This window comes from Hyperolius riggenbachi, chromosome 6 (assembly GCF_040937935.1).
Source record: "Hyperolius riggenbachi isolate aHypRig1 chromosome 6, aHypRig1.pri, whole genome shotgun sequence".
In the NCBI taxonomy this organism is placed as follows: Eukaryota; Metazoa; Chordata; class Amphibia; order Anura; family Hyperoliidae; genus Hyperolius; species Hyperolius riggenbachi.
Window position 1 is genome coordinate 236,051,864 of NC_090651.1, and position 15,344 is coordinate 236,067,207.

The window sequence follows — 15,344 nt, forward strand, 5'->3', positions numbered from 1 at the left end:
ATCAGCCTGCCGACAGCCTGTACACACTGACAAACTGCCGGCAGAACGTCCGCCTCGCGGGCGGGTCTGACGACCCGTCGTTTACAGGAATCCGACGTGTGTACGCGCCTTTAGTAGAATACCTCCTGCTGTTATTCCTCCTGTTTCTGTTACATAGAACATGCTGCTTGGGAGAGAGCTGTGTAAGCATGTCTGCCCTCACATTGCTGCCAAGCTGCCATTTAGAGCAAAGGAGGGATGCGGACACAAATACAGGAAGAACATACACTATTTAAATATTCCTGGTAGGCCTGGAATCTAGGACTGTAGTTCTGCAAGATAAGAGTGCCAGTTGTGCCAGTTGCTTAGCAACAGATATATTTTGGGTGTAGGGTACTTTTGATCTATAATCCAATAAGTACACAGGTGACAGAGTTGTAAAAGTGGAATCACATGACTTGGTGTTAAAGTGGAACTCCAGTGAAAATAATGTAATAAAAAATTGCTTAATTTTTACAATAATTATGTATAAATGATTTAGTCAGTGTTTGCCCATTTAAAATCTTTTAAATCCCTGATTTACATTCTGACATTTATTACATGGTGACATTTTTACTGATGGCAGGTGATGTAGCTGCTGCATGCTTTTTTGGCAGTTGGAAACAGCTGTAAACAGCTATTTCCCACAATGCAGCAAGGCTCACAGACAGGAAACTGCCAAGAGTACATACTTTTCTTGTTTCTTGTGGGAGGGGTTTCACCACAATATCATCCATACAGCGCCCCCTGATGGTCTGTTTGTGAAAAGGAATAGATTTCTCATGTAAAAGGGGGTATCAGCTACTGATTAGGATAAAGTTCAATTCTTGGTCGGAGTTTCTCTTTAAGTCTGTCACAGGTATGTGAATCACTTAACTAGCTGGTAGGACAGGTCACATACACAGCAGTCCAGCTGTGTTTAGCCGGCTTCCTGCACTTGCACTATAATACAGCTTTGATTCTGTGGCTCCAAACAAAAAAAATACAGCTACCAGAATTAAATAGTCTAATGCGCACTTTTTGATTTTTCTTGTCTACTGTATTTTTCAGGTAAAATTATTGATGGACTCTTAATAATGAGGAAAATTGAGGTAAGAGATTGCTCAGTCTTTCTACAAGAAAGAAAATATTGTTTGCTCTTAAAATGAATCTGTTACGTAAGAACACCGAATGACCAATGTGATAAGTTGTCTGTATAGAGGTGGCCACACACGGCACAATAAAAGTATACTATTTCACAGCAGTTTGATAAAAAAGATCATTTCTACAGAAAAATCGAAAAAAAAATTTATTCGCGTGAAAATTCTGTTTGCATTTCCCTTTTTTTCTTCGATTGGAAGTGGGAGAAATTTCTGATCCTTTTTGTTTTTTTGGGTTGTTTTTTTTTGCAAGATTGTATGGTATGTGGTAGATTGACAATATCGTAATGTAGAGACGCAAGCAATTTCTATTTAGAGATTTCAATCTTTCTTCTTTTTTTTTTTTTTTTGGTAATTGGAGCAAAGTTGAACAGGTGTGGTACATCGGTCAGATTTTTCAAATGTCAGAAAGATTGTAAATCTTGAAAAGAAATGTAAAACATTGTATGGTGTGTGGTTTCAGGCTAAAGAGTTACCATCTAAAGGAATACCCTCTGTTTCCCAAAATGCGGATATGGAATTAGACTATTGAAATCAATAGGCTGCTTGCAATTCGCATGTAGGTGGGGGAGCTGCTGCATTTTTTAGGACATTGCATCTAAATCCCCATAGACACCCGTTGGCACAGCAGGGAGATTCGGATGTGGAGATGGATGCAGCATGTGAATGTGTCAAATGGATCAGAGCTTAGGCTTATATACACTTTCAACTTAGTCAACTTTTTGGTGTCATTTGCAAAGATGCATAGGTGTCTGCAATCTGCTGATTAGTGCTCAGGCATGCTGGAAAATCATGCCTAATAATTGTCCTATATTATTGTTATATATTGCTGTAGGCAACAGTACCTTGCTCTTATGAGACCTCCCGCACCATAGAGCAGAACACACTGATTATTAGAAAACAAGACAACATTTTTGTAAGAGGGAAGCCCAGCAAGAACAAACGCCTAAGTTTACAATTTTTGCAAATATGTACAGCCTCAAAAAAAACTGTAATGAAGAGGGGGGAGTAAAAATTTGATAACTTACCTCAGTAGTTGGAAGCCTATGGATTTTCCAGAAGCCTCCAGGCTCCTTTGGAGCTCCCTGTTCCAGTATATGACCTTCTTCTGGTCTCCCTCCCAGCTGCGGATCCCAACTGGGCATGTGTGAGTAAGGTCCGCACATGCTTAGTAAAGTGAAGCCTCTCATGCCAGGCTTTTTTCCTCAAAGCACAACTGCTTTAATTTACTTGGCATGTGCGGACCTCACTTGGGCATGTCTAGTTCAGATGCGCTTGTTCACACTGAAAGTGTGGTCAAAAGAAACCTATTCAACAAGCCTTTGTCAAATAGGTTTAGAAGGACCCAGTACTGGAACAGTGGACTGTAAGAGGATGCGGGAAGCCTCCGCACAATCCTGAGGCTTATAACTACTTAGGTAAGTATTTTAATGTAATCTTTTATTTCACTTCAAGTTACACTTTAAAGAGTAAGGTTATTTCTAAATCTAAAAAAGGAACACAGAGGCATGTTCCCATTTGCAGGACATGCCTCTGTGTGCCATGCTCACTGCAACCTAAAGTGGAAGGGGCGTCCCACTGTAGGATAGTTTCGCCAGTGTATTGCCCCTTTCCGTCTATCGGAGCCTTCCAATTGGCTCTCTTCTGCTTGCTCCTGCCTCTTCCCCGCCACCTTCATGTCAATCAGCGCTGTGTCAGAGGAGAGCACAGACGCTGCTTCTCCAGTGTTGTGACCCCAAAGGTCACCTACACAAAAGCAAAGCATTCCAAGAGATAAGCAGGGCTGTGGAGTCAGAACATTTTTGGGTACCTGGAGTCGGAGTCGGGAAAAAATGCACCGACTCCTAATTAATTTAACCACTTGATGACTGAGGGTTTTTCCCCTTGTGGACCAGAGCAGTTTTCACCTGTCCGCTCCTCCCTTTCTTTTGCCAATAACTTAATTACTACTAATCACAGCGTAATGATCTATATCTTGTTTTTCTCGCCACCAATTAGGCTTTCTTTGGAAGTTACAGTATGCCAAGAATTATTTTATCCTAAATGCATTTTAACATGAATAATAAGAAAAAAAATGCATTATATTTCAGTTTTTGGCCATTATAGTGTTAAAATAAAACATTCTACTGTGGATAAAAGCCACATTTTATTTGCCCATTTGTCCGGGTTATTGCAACATTTAAAAAATGTCCCCAGTACAATGTATGGCTTCATTAACTCCCCCTCTAAGCGGCGGTGCGCGCGAATGGGAGCGAGCGTCGGCTGCTTGCCGCTGCAGACTTGTATTCATGGCCCTGGTGCATCCTGTCAATTTTGCAGGGCCGTGAATATACTGCACGGCATGCAGCAAGTATCTGTATTTAAAATAGAAAATATGATAAAATGTTCTATTTCTCATATTATAGTCATCATAAATAATTTATAGATATAGTAATAGCTCTGCTTAGTCCACAAAAATGAAATAAACCAATCAAAAATAGTTACGTGTGCTGCTTCAATAAAGCAGTCCCCGTAATTTTAAAGTCAGATATACAGTGGGATGCGAAAGTTTGGGCAACCTTGTTAATCGTCATGATTTTCCTGTATAAATCGTTGGTTGTTACAATAAAAAATGTCAGTTAAATATATCATATAGGGGACACACACAGTGATATTTTAGAGGTGAAATGAAGTTTATTGGATTTACGGAAAGTGCGCAATAATTGTTTAAATAACACTAGGCAGGTGCATAAATTTGGGCACTGTTGTCATTTTATTGATTCCAAAACCTTTAGAACTAATTATTAGAACTCAAATTGGCTTGGTAAGCTCAGTGACCCCTGACCTACATACACAGGTGAATCCAATTATGAGAAAGCGTATTTAAGTGGGTCAAATGTAAATTTCCCTCCGCTTTTAATTTTCTCTGAAGAGTAGTAACATGGGGGTATCAAAACAACTCTCAAATGACCTGAAGACAAGGATTGTTCATCATCATGGTTTAGGGGAAAGATGCAGAAAGCTGTCTCCGAGATTTCAGCTGTCTGTTTCCATAGGAACATATTGAGAAAATGGAAGACCACAGGCTCAGTTCAAGTTAAGGCTCGAAGTGGCAGACCAAGAAAACTCTCAGACAGAAGAGACGAATGGTGAGAACAGTCAGTCAACCCACAGACCAGCACCAAACACCTACAACATCAGCTTGCTGCAGATGGAGTCACTGTGCATCGTTCAACCATTTGGTGCACTTTACACAAGGAGATGCTGTATGCAAGAGTGATGCAGAGGATGCCTTTTCTCCACCCACAGCACAAACAGAGCCACTTGAGGTATGCTAAAGCACATTTGGACAAGCCAGCTTAATTTTGGAATAAGGTGCTGTGGACTGATGAAACTAAAATTGAGTTATTTGGGCATAACAAATGGCGTTATGGATAGAGGAAATGAACACAGCATTCCAAGAAAAACACCTGCGGCCTACAGTAAAATATGGCGGTTGTTCCATCATGCTGTGGGGCTGCGTGGCCAGTGCAGGGACTTGTCAAAGTTGAGGGACGCATGGATTTCACTCAGTATCAGCAGATTCTGGAGACCAATGTCCAGGAATCAGTGACAAAGCTGAAGCTGCACTGGGGCTGGATCTTTCAACAAGATAAAGACCCTAAACCCTGTTCAAAATCCACTAAGGCATTCATGCAGAGAAACAAGTACAACGTTCTGGAATGGCCATCTCAGTCCCCACAATATAATTCAAAATCTGTGGTGTGAGTTAAAGAGAGCTATCCATGCTTGGAAGCCATCAAACCTGAATGAACTACAGATGTTTTGTAAAGAAGAAAGGTCCAAAATACCTTCAACCAGAATCCAGACTCTCATTGGAACTTACAGGAAGCGTTTAGAGGCTGTAATTTCTGCAAAAGGAGGATCTACTTAATATTGATTTCATTTATTTTTTGAGGTGTCCAAATTTATGCACCTGTCTAATTTTGTTTAACCGGTTCAGCACCGCAGTCCAAAAATCTCATGCATCCGAGCAACGTTCACCTCCCATTCATTCGCCTATAACTTTATTGCTACTTATCACAATGAATTGATCTATATCTTTTTTTTTTCCGCCACTAATTAGGCTTTCTTTGGGTGCTACATTTTGCTAAGAATTATTTTTTTCTAAATCTATTTTAACAGGAAGATTAAGAAAGAAATGAAAAAAAATAATTATTTCTCAGTTTTTGGCCATTATAGTTTGAAATTAATATACGCTAGCGTAATTAAAACTCATGTATTTTATTTGCCCATCTGTCCCGCTTATTACACCATTTAAACGATGTCCCTATCACAATTTATGGTGCCGATATTTCATTTAGAAATAAAGGTGCATTTTCTCAATTTGCGTCCATCACTATTTATAAGCTTATAATTTTAAATAATATAATAACATATTCTCTTGACATGCATATTTAAAAAGTTCAGACCCTTGGGTAACTATTTATGTTGTTTTTGTTTTTTTTTAATTGTATTTTTTATTTTTAATAAAAAAAAGTGTATGTGGGTAATTTTTGGTGTGGGAGGGAAACTGTTAATTTTAAATGTAAAATATATATATTTTTAATTAAAAATGAATTGTGGTGCAGTTTACTATTCGGCCACAAGATGGCCACAGTGAAAAAAGTCCTAGATGCGAACGATTTCGCATCTAGGAACTTAAAAGCAGGGGAAATGTTTCCTGGGGGCAGAAATACCGCGCTCTCTGGAGAGAAAGCGTCGGTATTTCTGCGGGGAAGATAGATCGGTGAATGGGAATTATATTCCCATTCACTGATCGGGGGGCTAGCGGCGGGCAGCGATCGCGCGCACGAGGCGGCGGCAGCAGCAGTGCCTATCTGGACGAGGAAGCTCGTCCAGATAGGCCGAACTGGTTAAACAATTATTGCACAATTTCTGTAAATCCAATAAACTTCATTTCACTTCTCAAATATCACTGTGTGTGTCTCCTACACGATATATTTAACTGACATTTTTTATCGCAACAACCAACGATTTATACATGACAATCATGACAGCGAGGGACTGATTCGCCTGAAAGGGGCGCTGGAGGAAGCCCCAGGTATGTATAAAACTTTAATTTCATCTGTCTCAGGTTTACTTTGTTACACAGTAGTGCTATACTATACATATGCACTCCCTACAGAGCTGCAGGGAATCCACTGAGAATGTTGTGAACATAAACACCTCTGTGTTTAATCACCCATAAACCTGGTTCAGATTGTACCTGAAGAATGTGTAATAGAGGAAGAATAGCCTCATTCTCCTGCAGAGTACCTGCACATCACTCTTACATGTACCCACAGTTACATTGCCTAGGGCCTGATAGATGTTCTTTGTTCCTGTCTGTATCTTCTACAAGTACTCTTACCAAGGACTAGTTTTAGTCTATGACTAAAAGTATTAGAGGCAGAAGATCCGCTGGATATCCAGGTAACCGGTATTGTTTAAAAGGGAATAAATATGGCAGCCTCCATATCCCTCTCACTTCAGTTGTCTTTTAAAATTCCTAAGCGTTGGCAGTTAAGAGATGCTTTTCATGTTACATATTTTCACTCAACAATATTGTAATATGCAAATTAGAGGATTCGGAGTCGGTGTAATCCTAACTTGAGGAGTCTGAGTCGGTGGATTTTTGTACGGACTCCACAGCCCTGGAGATAAGAGCGGCGGGGGGTTAGAGGAGGTAACGGTCGCTACCTGAAAGTGGACAAATCAAATACTACTTTGACTTCATTTAATTGACCCATTCTCAAGCTGTATAAATTTCCATCCAGAATTTGCATAATCCTGCATCCACTCAGTATTATTTGCATCTCATTAACCATCCCTATTGGTAAATTAGGCAGTCTAGAAGGATGCCTTTTCCTTCATTAGATGTTCATCCAAAGAGTTCCGATCCTATGCTGTTCTTTACTTTGAGCTTCTTTATTACCAGACTACAGTGCTCACAGAACATTTCCACAGGGCTTTGGAACTTATCAACATGTTTTCCTGAAAGTGCAGGTCACCTGCTCTCTGGCAAGCATCCATCTCACTCGCTAATGATAGCCTAGCTGAGAAAAAGAATGATAGATTTAGCTTCAGCGCTGAGAACATGAAGCTTCTTCTCCCTCCATTTCATATGCTTGTTGTAGATGTAGAGCTCTGGCTGTGCCAGTGCTTTCACATTTTTGCTATTATTCTCTTAATTTGGGGATACATCATTACTTGTGGGAAATGAGTGCTGCTGGTGAGAGTACACGGTGGGATTTGATTGGTCCATTTTTAAAGCGTACCAGAGCTGTTAGAATACAAAGAATCAATACTTACCTGGGGCTTCCTCCAGCTTCTTAAAGTGATGGTCCAAGCAAATAAAAAAAATAAAGATCCACTTACCTGAGGCTTCCTCCAGCCCTTTGCAGCCGTCCTGTGCCCTCGCCGCAGCTCTGGTGGCTCCCGGTCTCCTGCGCTGGCAAAGCCGACCTCGCCAGGTCAAGTTCCGGGTCGGCTGCTGCTGCGTTCCACGGCGCAGTACCTTCCTATTGACATCAGCGAGACCACGTAACCCGTGCCATGGAAAGCAGCATCAGCCGACCCGGTAACCCGCCCTGGCGAGGTCGGCTTTGCCAGTGCAGGAGACCGGGAGCCACCGGAGCTGCGGCGAGGGCACAGGACGGCTGCAAGGGGCTGGAGGAAGCCCCTGGTAAGTGGATCTTTATTTTTTATTTGCTTGGATGTTTCCTTTAAGCACGTCTGAGTCCCTCACCACCCTCCCACGATCTGCCGCAATCCGCCCCATTAACTGGTTCAGACGCGTCATTTGGGGGCTTCTGCGCATGCGTGGACCTCCTGCACATGCTCAGAAGACCCCGACTGACTTGGGTGAACCAGTTACCGGGGCTGATTGCAGCTGAACGGCAAATCGCGGGAGGACGGCGAGGGACTCAGACGTGCTCATGGGGCTGGAGGAAGTCCCGGGTAAGTATCGATTCTTTGTATTCTAACAGCTCTGGTTTTCTTCAAGCTGCATAAATTTGCATACATTTTATGTTATCCTGCATCAACTTGGAATTATTTTCATCTCATTTCCCATCCCTACTGGTCAGCAGCAGCTGTAATAGCAGGCTCTGAGGATAAAGATAATTATCCTTGAACTGAGGTCCGTTCATTGTGTCATTGTTGAGTGGCCTGTAGGCAGCGACTTTCTCCTGTGCTTTAGGCTCCTTTCACACTGAGTCTGTTGCGTTCCGTTGCAACTAGCAATATAATCACAATGCAGTTATATTTCTATGGTGCGTTCACATTGGTGCATCCACTGTTCGTTTCAGCAGGTTCCATCAGAATAGCGTGCTGTGCGTCTTCCAGACAAGGAACACGTTTGCAGTAGCAGTGGAGCATACTTCAATGTACTGTATGCGTCACATTCCTAATGCGCAATGCAACTTTTTGCCACCGTTACAATCTGATCGCAATTTGTAAAATCTGAAAGTAGCCGTATTGTTCTCATTCCTGCCTTGCTTTGCACACTGATGAACATGGCTGCCCCTTTGATTACATCTTATCTCCGGGCACAAATGGTTTCCTCGTCCTGTTTAGGCACTCACTAAAACCTTGCATTTAATTTTACATCAGCTAGGCAAGAGCCTTTAAAAACAAAAAGAAAATTGCAAACGGCAAAGAATTGCCATGCACAGTATAATCTCGCTATTGTAAACTGATATCATAGAACTTTAGGTATAGTAAACGAAATGTCCTGGTCCCAGCCAAGCACCATTATAAGTATATGGGAACATCACCTAGTATAGTAAGCCCTAATATAGTAGAACTTCTGTTGTAGTAAACCTATTTTTTTGGGTTCTGAGGTAGTATGTATTCGGCTATAGTGACAAGTGGGTGGACACATGCGTCACACGTCAGTAAGAGACACATTAGCCGTGGGCAGGCTTGCATCCACTTCTAGCATGTTTGCTATTTGTACACTGCTCTGGTGTAATGTCGGATTGTGTTGCCCGGAAGCTGCTTTCCCCACTGAGTATCATGCATGCTCAGTGGGAACTTTACTATAATACCCCCAAAATATCTCCACAGCCGGACCTCTTACACTCCCCAAATTTTCAGGATAGGGACCTCTGTGCCAAATTGCAGCCCTGCTGATTCCTGAGATAGATAACAGAAACCTATCTGGGGAACCAGCGGGGTTCGGGAGCTGCAATTTGGTTTGGGGAGTGTAGGGGGTGTAGAAGCGGAGATATTTGGGGCGTTTAGCACAGCAGCATAATTTGACAGGTAATGTGGCAGCACAGGCTCCTACTGGGGCAGCGCAAATTTACAGGCAGCACGATCAGACACACAACCAGGTCTGCACGTATTATCTCAAAAGCACCATCTGTTGAGACCTGTGCTTCCTGTGTGTGCTGCTGCCTGATTACTGAGCAAATTGCCTGTCATCTGTGACTTGCCTGTGCATGGCTGCAACACTACAGCATCATCCTGGCTGCACAGAAATGTGCGCAGAGAAGCACACTATCGGTGCTGTACATGCATTAACTGGTGAGATCTATGCTTACTGTGGAAGATGTTGCATGATTATTGCATGCAGATCCCTGCATATTGAGCACTGTGCATGTTGATCTAGCTTAGACACTGTCTGTACTCGCTTGCTGAAGCATTGAAAAGAAAAAAATAACTCCCAATTATTGACTGAATTAAGATTCAGTTCTATAGTATACTTAATGTGCTTGAGTATCATAATAATGATAATTATTCCAGTATTTGTATAGTGCTTTTATCCTGGTGGACTCAAAGCGCTTGAGCTGCAGCCACTAGGTCGCGCTCAGTAGGCAGTAGAAGTGTTAGGGAGTGTAGCCCAAGAACTCCTTACAGAATAGGCGGTATAGTGCTTTTATCCTGGTGGACTCAAAGCGCTTGAGCTACAGCCACTAGGACGCGCTCAGTAGGCAGTAGAAGTATTAGGGAGTGTAGCCCAAGAACTTCTTACAGAATAGGCGCTGGCTTACTGAACAGGAAGAGCAGAGATTTGATCCCAGGTCTTCTGTGTTATTATATTATCCTACCAGAGTATGACAATTTATGATATAGTACTACCTGGTCCCTTGGAGTTTACTATAAAGTGATTCTACACTATTAGATGTTACACTGCTTTGGAAGACTTTGTCATGCCCACAATCGGCTGTATTCCAGGGTGGATAAATGTAGGCGTTTCTCAGATGCTCTATATAGCGGATGATGGCCAGTTCTTGTCTTTCGAGCACATGAAAGATAGATATAACCTACCTCAAAGCTATTTTTATCATTCTCTGCAGTTAAGATGTATTAAAGCTCAATTGGGTCAATAGAATTACAGCTGTCAGTGCACCTGTTCATGGGCGAATTAACGAGATGAGGAATGAAGGCCCAGTGTCTACGCTGTATATTTTGATGATTTAAAATTTGAGCTTAAGTAAAAGTGGAGGAATTGTATTTCTGAGAAGATGATGTGGGAAGAAATACTAGCATGGATACTAGCATGTCACCTGAATAATATACACTTATGCTGACCATACATTTGGAGATGTGTGGCGGATCAGGTTACAGGTGTAATGTATTCCTGATATTGATAGTTTACCTGTTTTACCACTTTGCACCACTAGGTGCTATGCAAGATTTCATCAGGAATTGTGTCTAATATATATCGATATGCTACCATCACCACTAGCTTTGTTTGAACTACACAATGCCATACAAAGCTATGAGATCCCTGATTGCCTACTGCTGCCCCCCGCATAACAAAAACAGCCGCCACTTGCCTCTGGTTGGGTGTATTAAGGTAGCCATTCATATCTCTTTGATGGAATCTGATAAGAGAGAGATCAGTGTCAGCTGCCCATACACTGCAGGCCGCTTCCTGACCAACTTCAGCATGAAATCGATCTGGAATTGGCCTTGTAACGCCGCATCCGTCCACCTCACCGCCCCTGTCCCCTATAGATAAATGTCGCCCAGTGCAAAGTATACATTCCCTGTGGCCTGCGCTTGTCCCCCGCTGGCTTTCGGGATTCCTCCTCTGCATACACTCGCACCCCACTTGGTTTCCTAGTAAGGGCATGCGTGTGTGACGTCAGATGTCACACGCGTGCCCTTACTAGGAATCCACGTGGGGCGTGCGTGTATGGAGCAAACAGTGTGCCTGGAGCCAGCGGAGGGACAATGGGGACAATCAGAGGTCGCGGACAGGCAATTTATACCTTGCACAGGGCACATTTATCATTGGGGGGACAGCGTCGGGGGAGGGGGGTTTGCCACGTTCATCGCCAAATTGCATGCCGTTCTCGCCGCGCACCCGATCAAAGCAAGTCGGCCCAACATCTTGCAGCATGCACGATCGACAATACGACCAATTTTCACCCCCGAAATTGGTTGCATTGTCAGTCGTGCATGTTCTTGGCGGCACCGATTTTCATTCAATTATAATAATTAAACATTTAAAGAGTAGTTCCAATGAAAAAGACAGAGGCTCTGTCTTAATTCTGCCGGGATTGGTAGATCTCAGGATTAATAACTCGCCCATAAATCAATGTCAGAAACTCCACCCACCTTCTTGGCAGAGTTGCTGTGGATTTTTTTTCCCCCCTGAAAGTCTTCTGAAGTTATGGCAACCACCACGACATGACACGACTGCAAGCGGAAGTGATGCAATGCGGCTGGGTAGCTGCACTTGCATCACTCCGCAAATGGGAAAAGTGCTCTTATATGACAGGTATCTGTCTTTTTCACATATGATAGAATGTAATCTAAAACCCATGTCTTCTGTGAACATTCACTACTGTGAGTAGTACAGTTTATTATGTTGCTGCATAATAAAGATATATTTGTGAAGAAGTTGAAGCATGTCCCACTGCATTGTCAGTTTGTAGACTTTGAAACATGCAGAGGTTTGGCCGCTCCCTTTTATTTTGCAGTAATGAGAGAGATAAGGATTGCCATTGGCCTTTTATGGTGTTGTAGAGAGTGTGACTCTATTAAGTTAGCTTCCTGTGCTGAGTAGCTTACCTTTAACCTTCTGTTATTTTTCATAGAATGTACCAACCGGACCAAATAATAAACCCAAACTGCCAGTGGTTATTGCACAGTGTGGGGAAATGTAACTACGGGTGAGTGTTTTACTTGATTAAAGCAAACCTGTGTTAAAAATGTCTTTAAACATCAATGTGTGTAAAGATATCATGGGTGACATAAAAATGACTTGCCTACTATCTGTTTTATTATTTGTTGTATGCAGAATTTCTACGTCATGTCTTCAATCTCTCATTTGGGAACATAATTAACAGAACTCTTTGTTTCCTGCATTGGCATTTCTCAGGGTGTGTGAAAATAACTGTTGCTTCCCCCAGAACATTTGTTAGATACAAAAAGAGAGGACAACAGGCACTGCAATAACAGGAGTTCAATATCACATGAATCGGACTGCTGCGACACTGGCTGGGTCCACTAAAATCAAGGATTGCGTGCTCTAATCCACAAAAGCAACAAGGCATATATGGTACTCTGAGAGAAGGTGAGGATTGGCACAAGCGATGCTCCTTGTTAAAACACAGCATTATTGTGTATGGCTGTACATCATAGAAAGACAGGATACATTTCCAATATTGTTAAAAAGGTTCCTACCCAGTCCAATGTCCGGTGGGGTGAGGTGGGAGCGGTGGCTTGCCTGACGCACGTTTCGCTCGTGAGAGCGTCTTCTGAGGCTCTGCGCAGAGCCTCAGAAGACGCTCTCACGAGCGAAACGTGCGTCAGGCAAGCCACCGCTCCCACCTCACCCCACCGGACATTGGACTGGGTAGGAACCTTTTTAACAATATTGGAAATGTATCCTGTCTTTCTATGATGTACAGCCATACACAATAAAGCTGTGTTTTAACAAGGAGCATCGCTTGTGCCAATCCTCACCTTCTCTCAGAGTACCACATTTGTTAGTTAGTTACCGTATTTTTCGCTGTATAAAACGCACTTTTTCTCCCCAAAAATGTGGAAAAAAAGTCCCTGCGTCTTATACGGCAATGGCAGGAAATCCCCGACTTACGAACACCCGCCGATACAAGCCGGCGCCAAATTGGGGATTCCCTGCCTTTGTGTGCCTGCTCTCTCCCTCCCCCTTGTGACTCCTGGCACCCCAGGTGTAGTGTTAATAGCAACTCACCTTCACCATGCTCCCGCGTTGATTAAAGACCTCAGCGCTCTCCACGCTAGCCTGCACTCCTTACCCATTGTGTCTCTGGTCCCCCGGGTGTTGGAGTGAGTGGCGGCAGCTTACCTTCGCAATGTGCCCGCGATGACTGCAGACATCCATCTCTCCTGCACTTCTCGCCCTAGCGAGCGGCTTGAACTGTGCGTCATAAGTTCAAGCCGCTCGCTAGAGGTCTTTAATCAACACGGGAGCATGGCGAAGGTGAGTTGCTATTAACATTACACCCAGGGGGGCCAGAAGTCACAAGGGGAAGAGAGGAAGGGAACACAGGAGTACCCATGGGAGACACATAGGGGATACCTGAGGACACCTGAGGAGACATGGGGGGGTGCAGGACAACACATGGGGGACAGAGGAGGACCCATGGGAGACACAGAAAGACACATAGGGGATACATGAGGACATATGGGGGGCACAGGAGGACCCATGGGAGACACAGGAGGACCCATTCTGGGAGAGGACATGTACAAGACGTTCCTAGAACATGGACGCACCAGGTTTAGTATTTTTCTTTCCCCCTGATTTTTGCCCTCTAAACCTGGGTACGTCTTACATTCCGGAGCGTCTTGTATGGCGGAAAATACAGTAGTTTGATTGAAAAAAGACATTTGTCCATCTTGGCCAACCAGACAAAAATATATAAAACGCCATCCTGAACCTGCACATATCCCAGTTGATCCAGGGGAAGGCAAAAAACCTTACAAGGCCTAGGCCAATTAGCTTTAAAAGGGAAAAATTCCTGCCCGAGTCAAGATGGCATTCAGATAAATCCCTGGATCAACTCTTCGGGGAATTACCTAAAAATTTTAGCCGTGGATGCCCTTCAATGCAAGGAAAGCATCCAAGCCCTTCTTGTCTTGCTACCAACTGTGATTTTACCATGACTTGTTGCTATGGTTAACAAGTACAAATTCATTCCACACATGGGACCCTGGACAGCAGTCATATCTGTCTTGCCAGTAGATCTATGTAACCTCAACTGGCCTAACCTGTCAGAATTATCACATGATTGAAGACTGTGACCGTTTGCCAATTGGAACAGCTTAGCAGAGGCAGGAAAGCACCATCACTTGTACAGCGCTATGGAAGATGTTGGCGCTATATAAATAAAAAATAATAATAATCACGATTTATAACTCCATGTATAACTGTTGCTATGGTAACATGTTAATGAGCATTACCATAGCAACGGCTGCACTACTCAAGTACTGTGGGTCACGCTAATGGCATAACTCCTGGTACTTGCTGCCGGATGGAAGGGTAATATTGCTGTGCGTTGTGTGTGCACTGCAGTATTACCTCAGTTATGTGCATAAGGCCCCATAAAACTACTTGTAGCTGCTGCCTGCTGGCCTTACAGCTTCCTAAGGGCCAGTTCACACTGGCACTTTCTGGTGAAAGGATCTGTGAACCAAATCCAATTTCCATTCCAACGGATCCGTTTCCATTCAGTTCCGTTTTTCCATCCATTTTCAACTTGGGCAACACGGTGGTGTAGTGGTTAGTGCTCTTGCCTTGCAGTGCTGGGTCCCCGTGCAGGGCACTATCTGCACAGAGTTTGTATGTTCTGCCTGTGTCTGTGCAGGTTTCCTCCGGGCTCTCTGGTTGCCTCCCACATCCCCAAAAAAGTGTCTTCCCCTAAAATTTACCCTAGACTACGTTACATACACTACATGATACATGCATAGATATATGACTATGGTAGGGATTAATTGGGAGCTCCTCTGAGGTGACAGTTAAGTGACAAGACAATATACTCTGCACAGCGCTGTGGAAGATGTCAGCGCTGTATAAATTATAATAACTGTAGCCTGCCCGAGAGTTCTCCAGGTATCTTCAGGGGGCACAATCTGTAGGCTATTGCTGATAAGAGGGCAGGTTAGGATTCATTTAGCTCATTTATGGGCTCACCAAGCCTTTAAATATTCAGATGGTAATTG

General features: G+C 43.3%; 1 protein-coding gene across 1 annotated transcript in view; it reads left to right on the forward strand.

Annotated features, from left to right (window-relative positions):
• The window catches only part of PPIH (peptidylprolyl isomerase H), a 43,043-nt gene that overhangs the window by 27,271 nt on the left and 428 nt on the right, over positions 1-15,344 (forward strand). Inside the window, exons 8-9 of the mRNA XM_068242748.1 lie at positions 1,069-1,109; positions 12,236-12,310. Coding sequence (XP_068098849.1) covers positions 1,069-1,109; positions 12,236-12,304 — 110 coding nt within the window. The 3' untranslated portion in view covers positions 12,305-12,310. The remainder of the gene's footprint in view (positions 1-1,068; positions 1,110-12,235; positions 12,311-15,344) is intronic.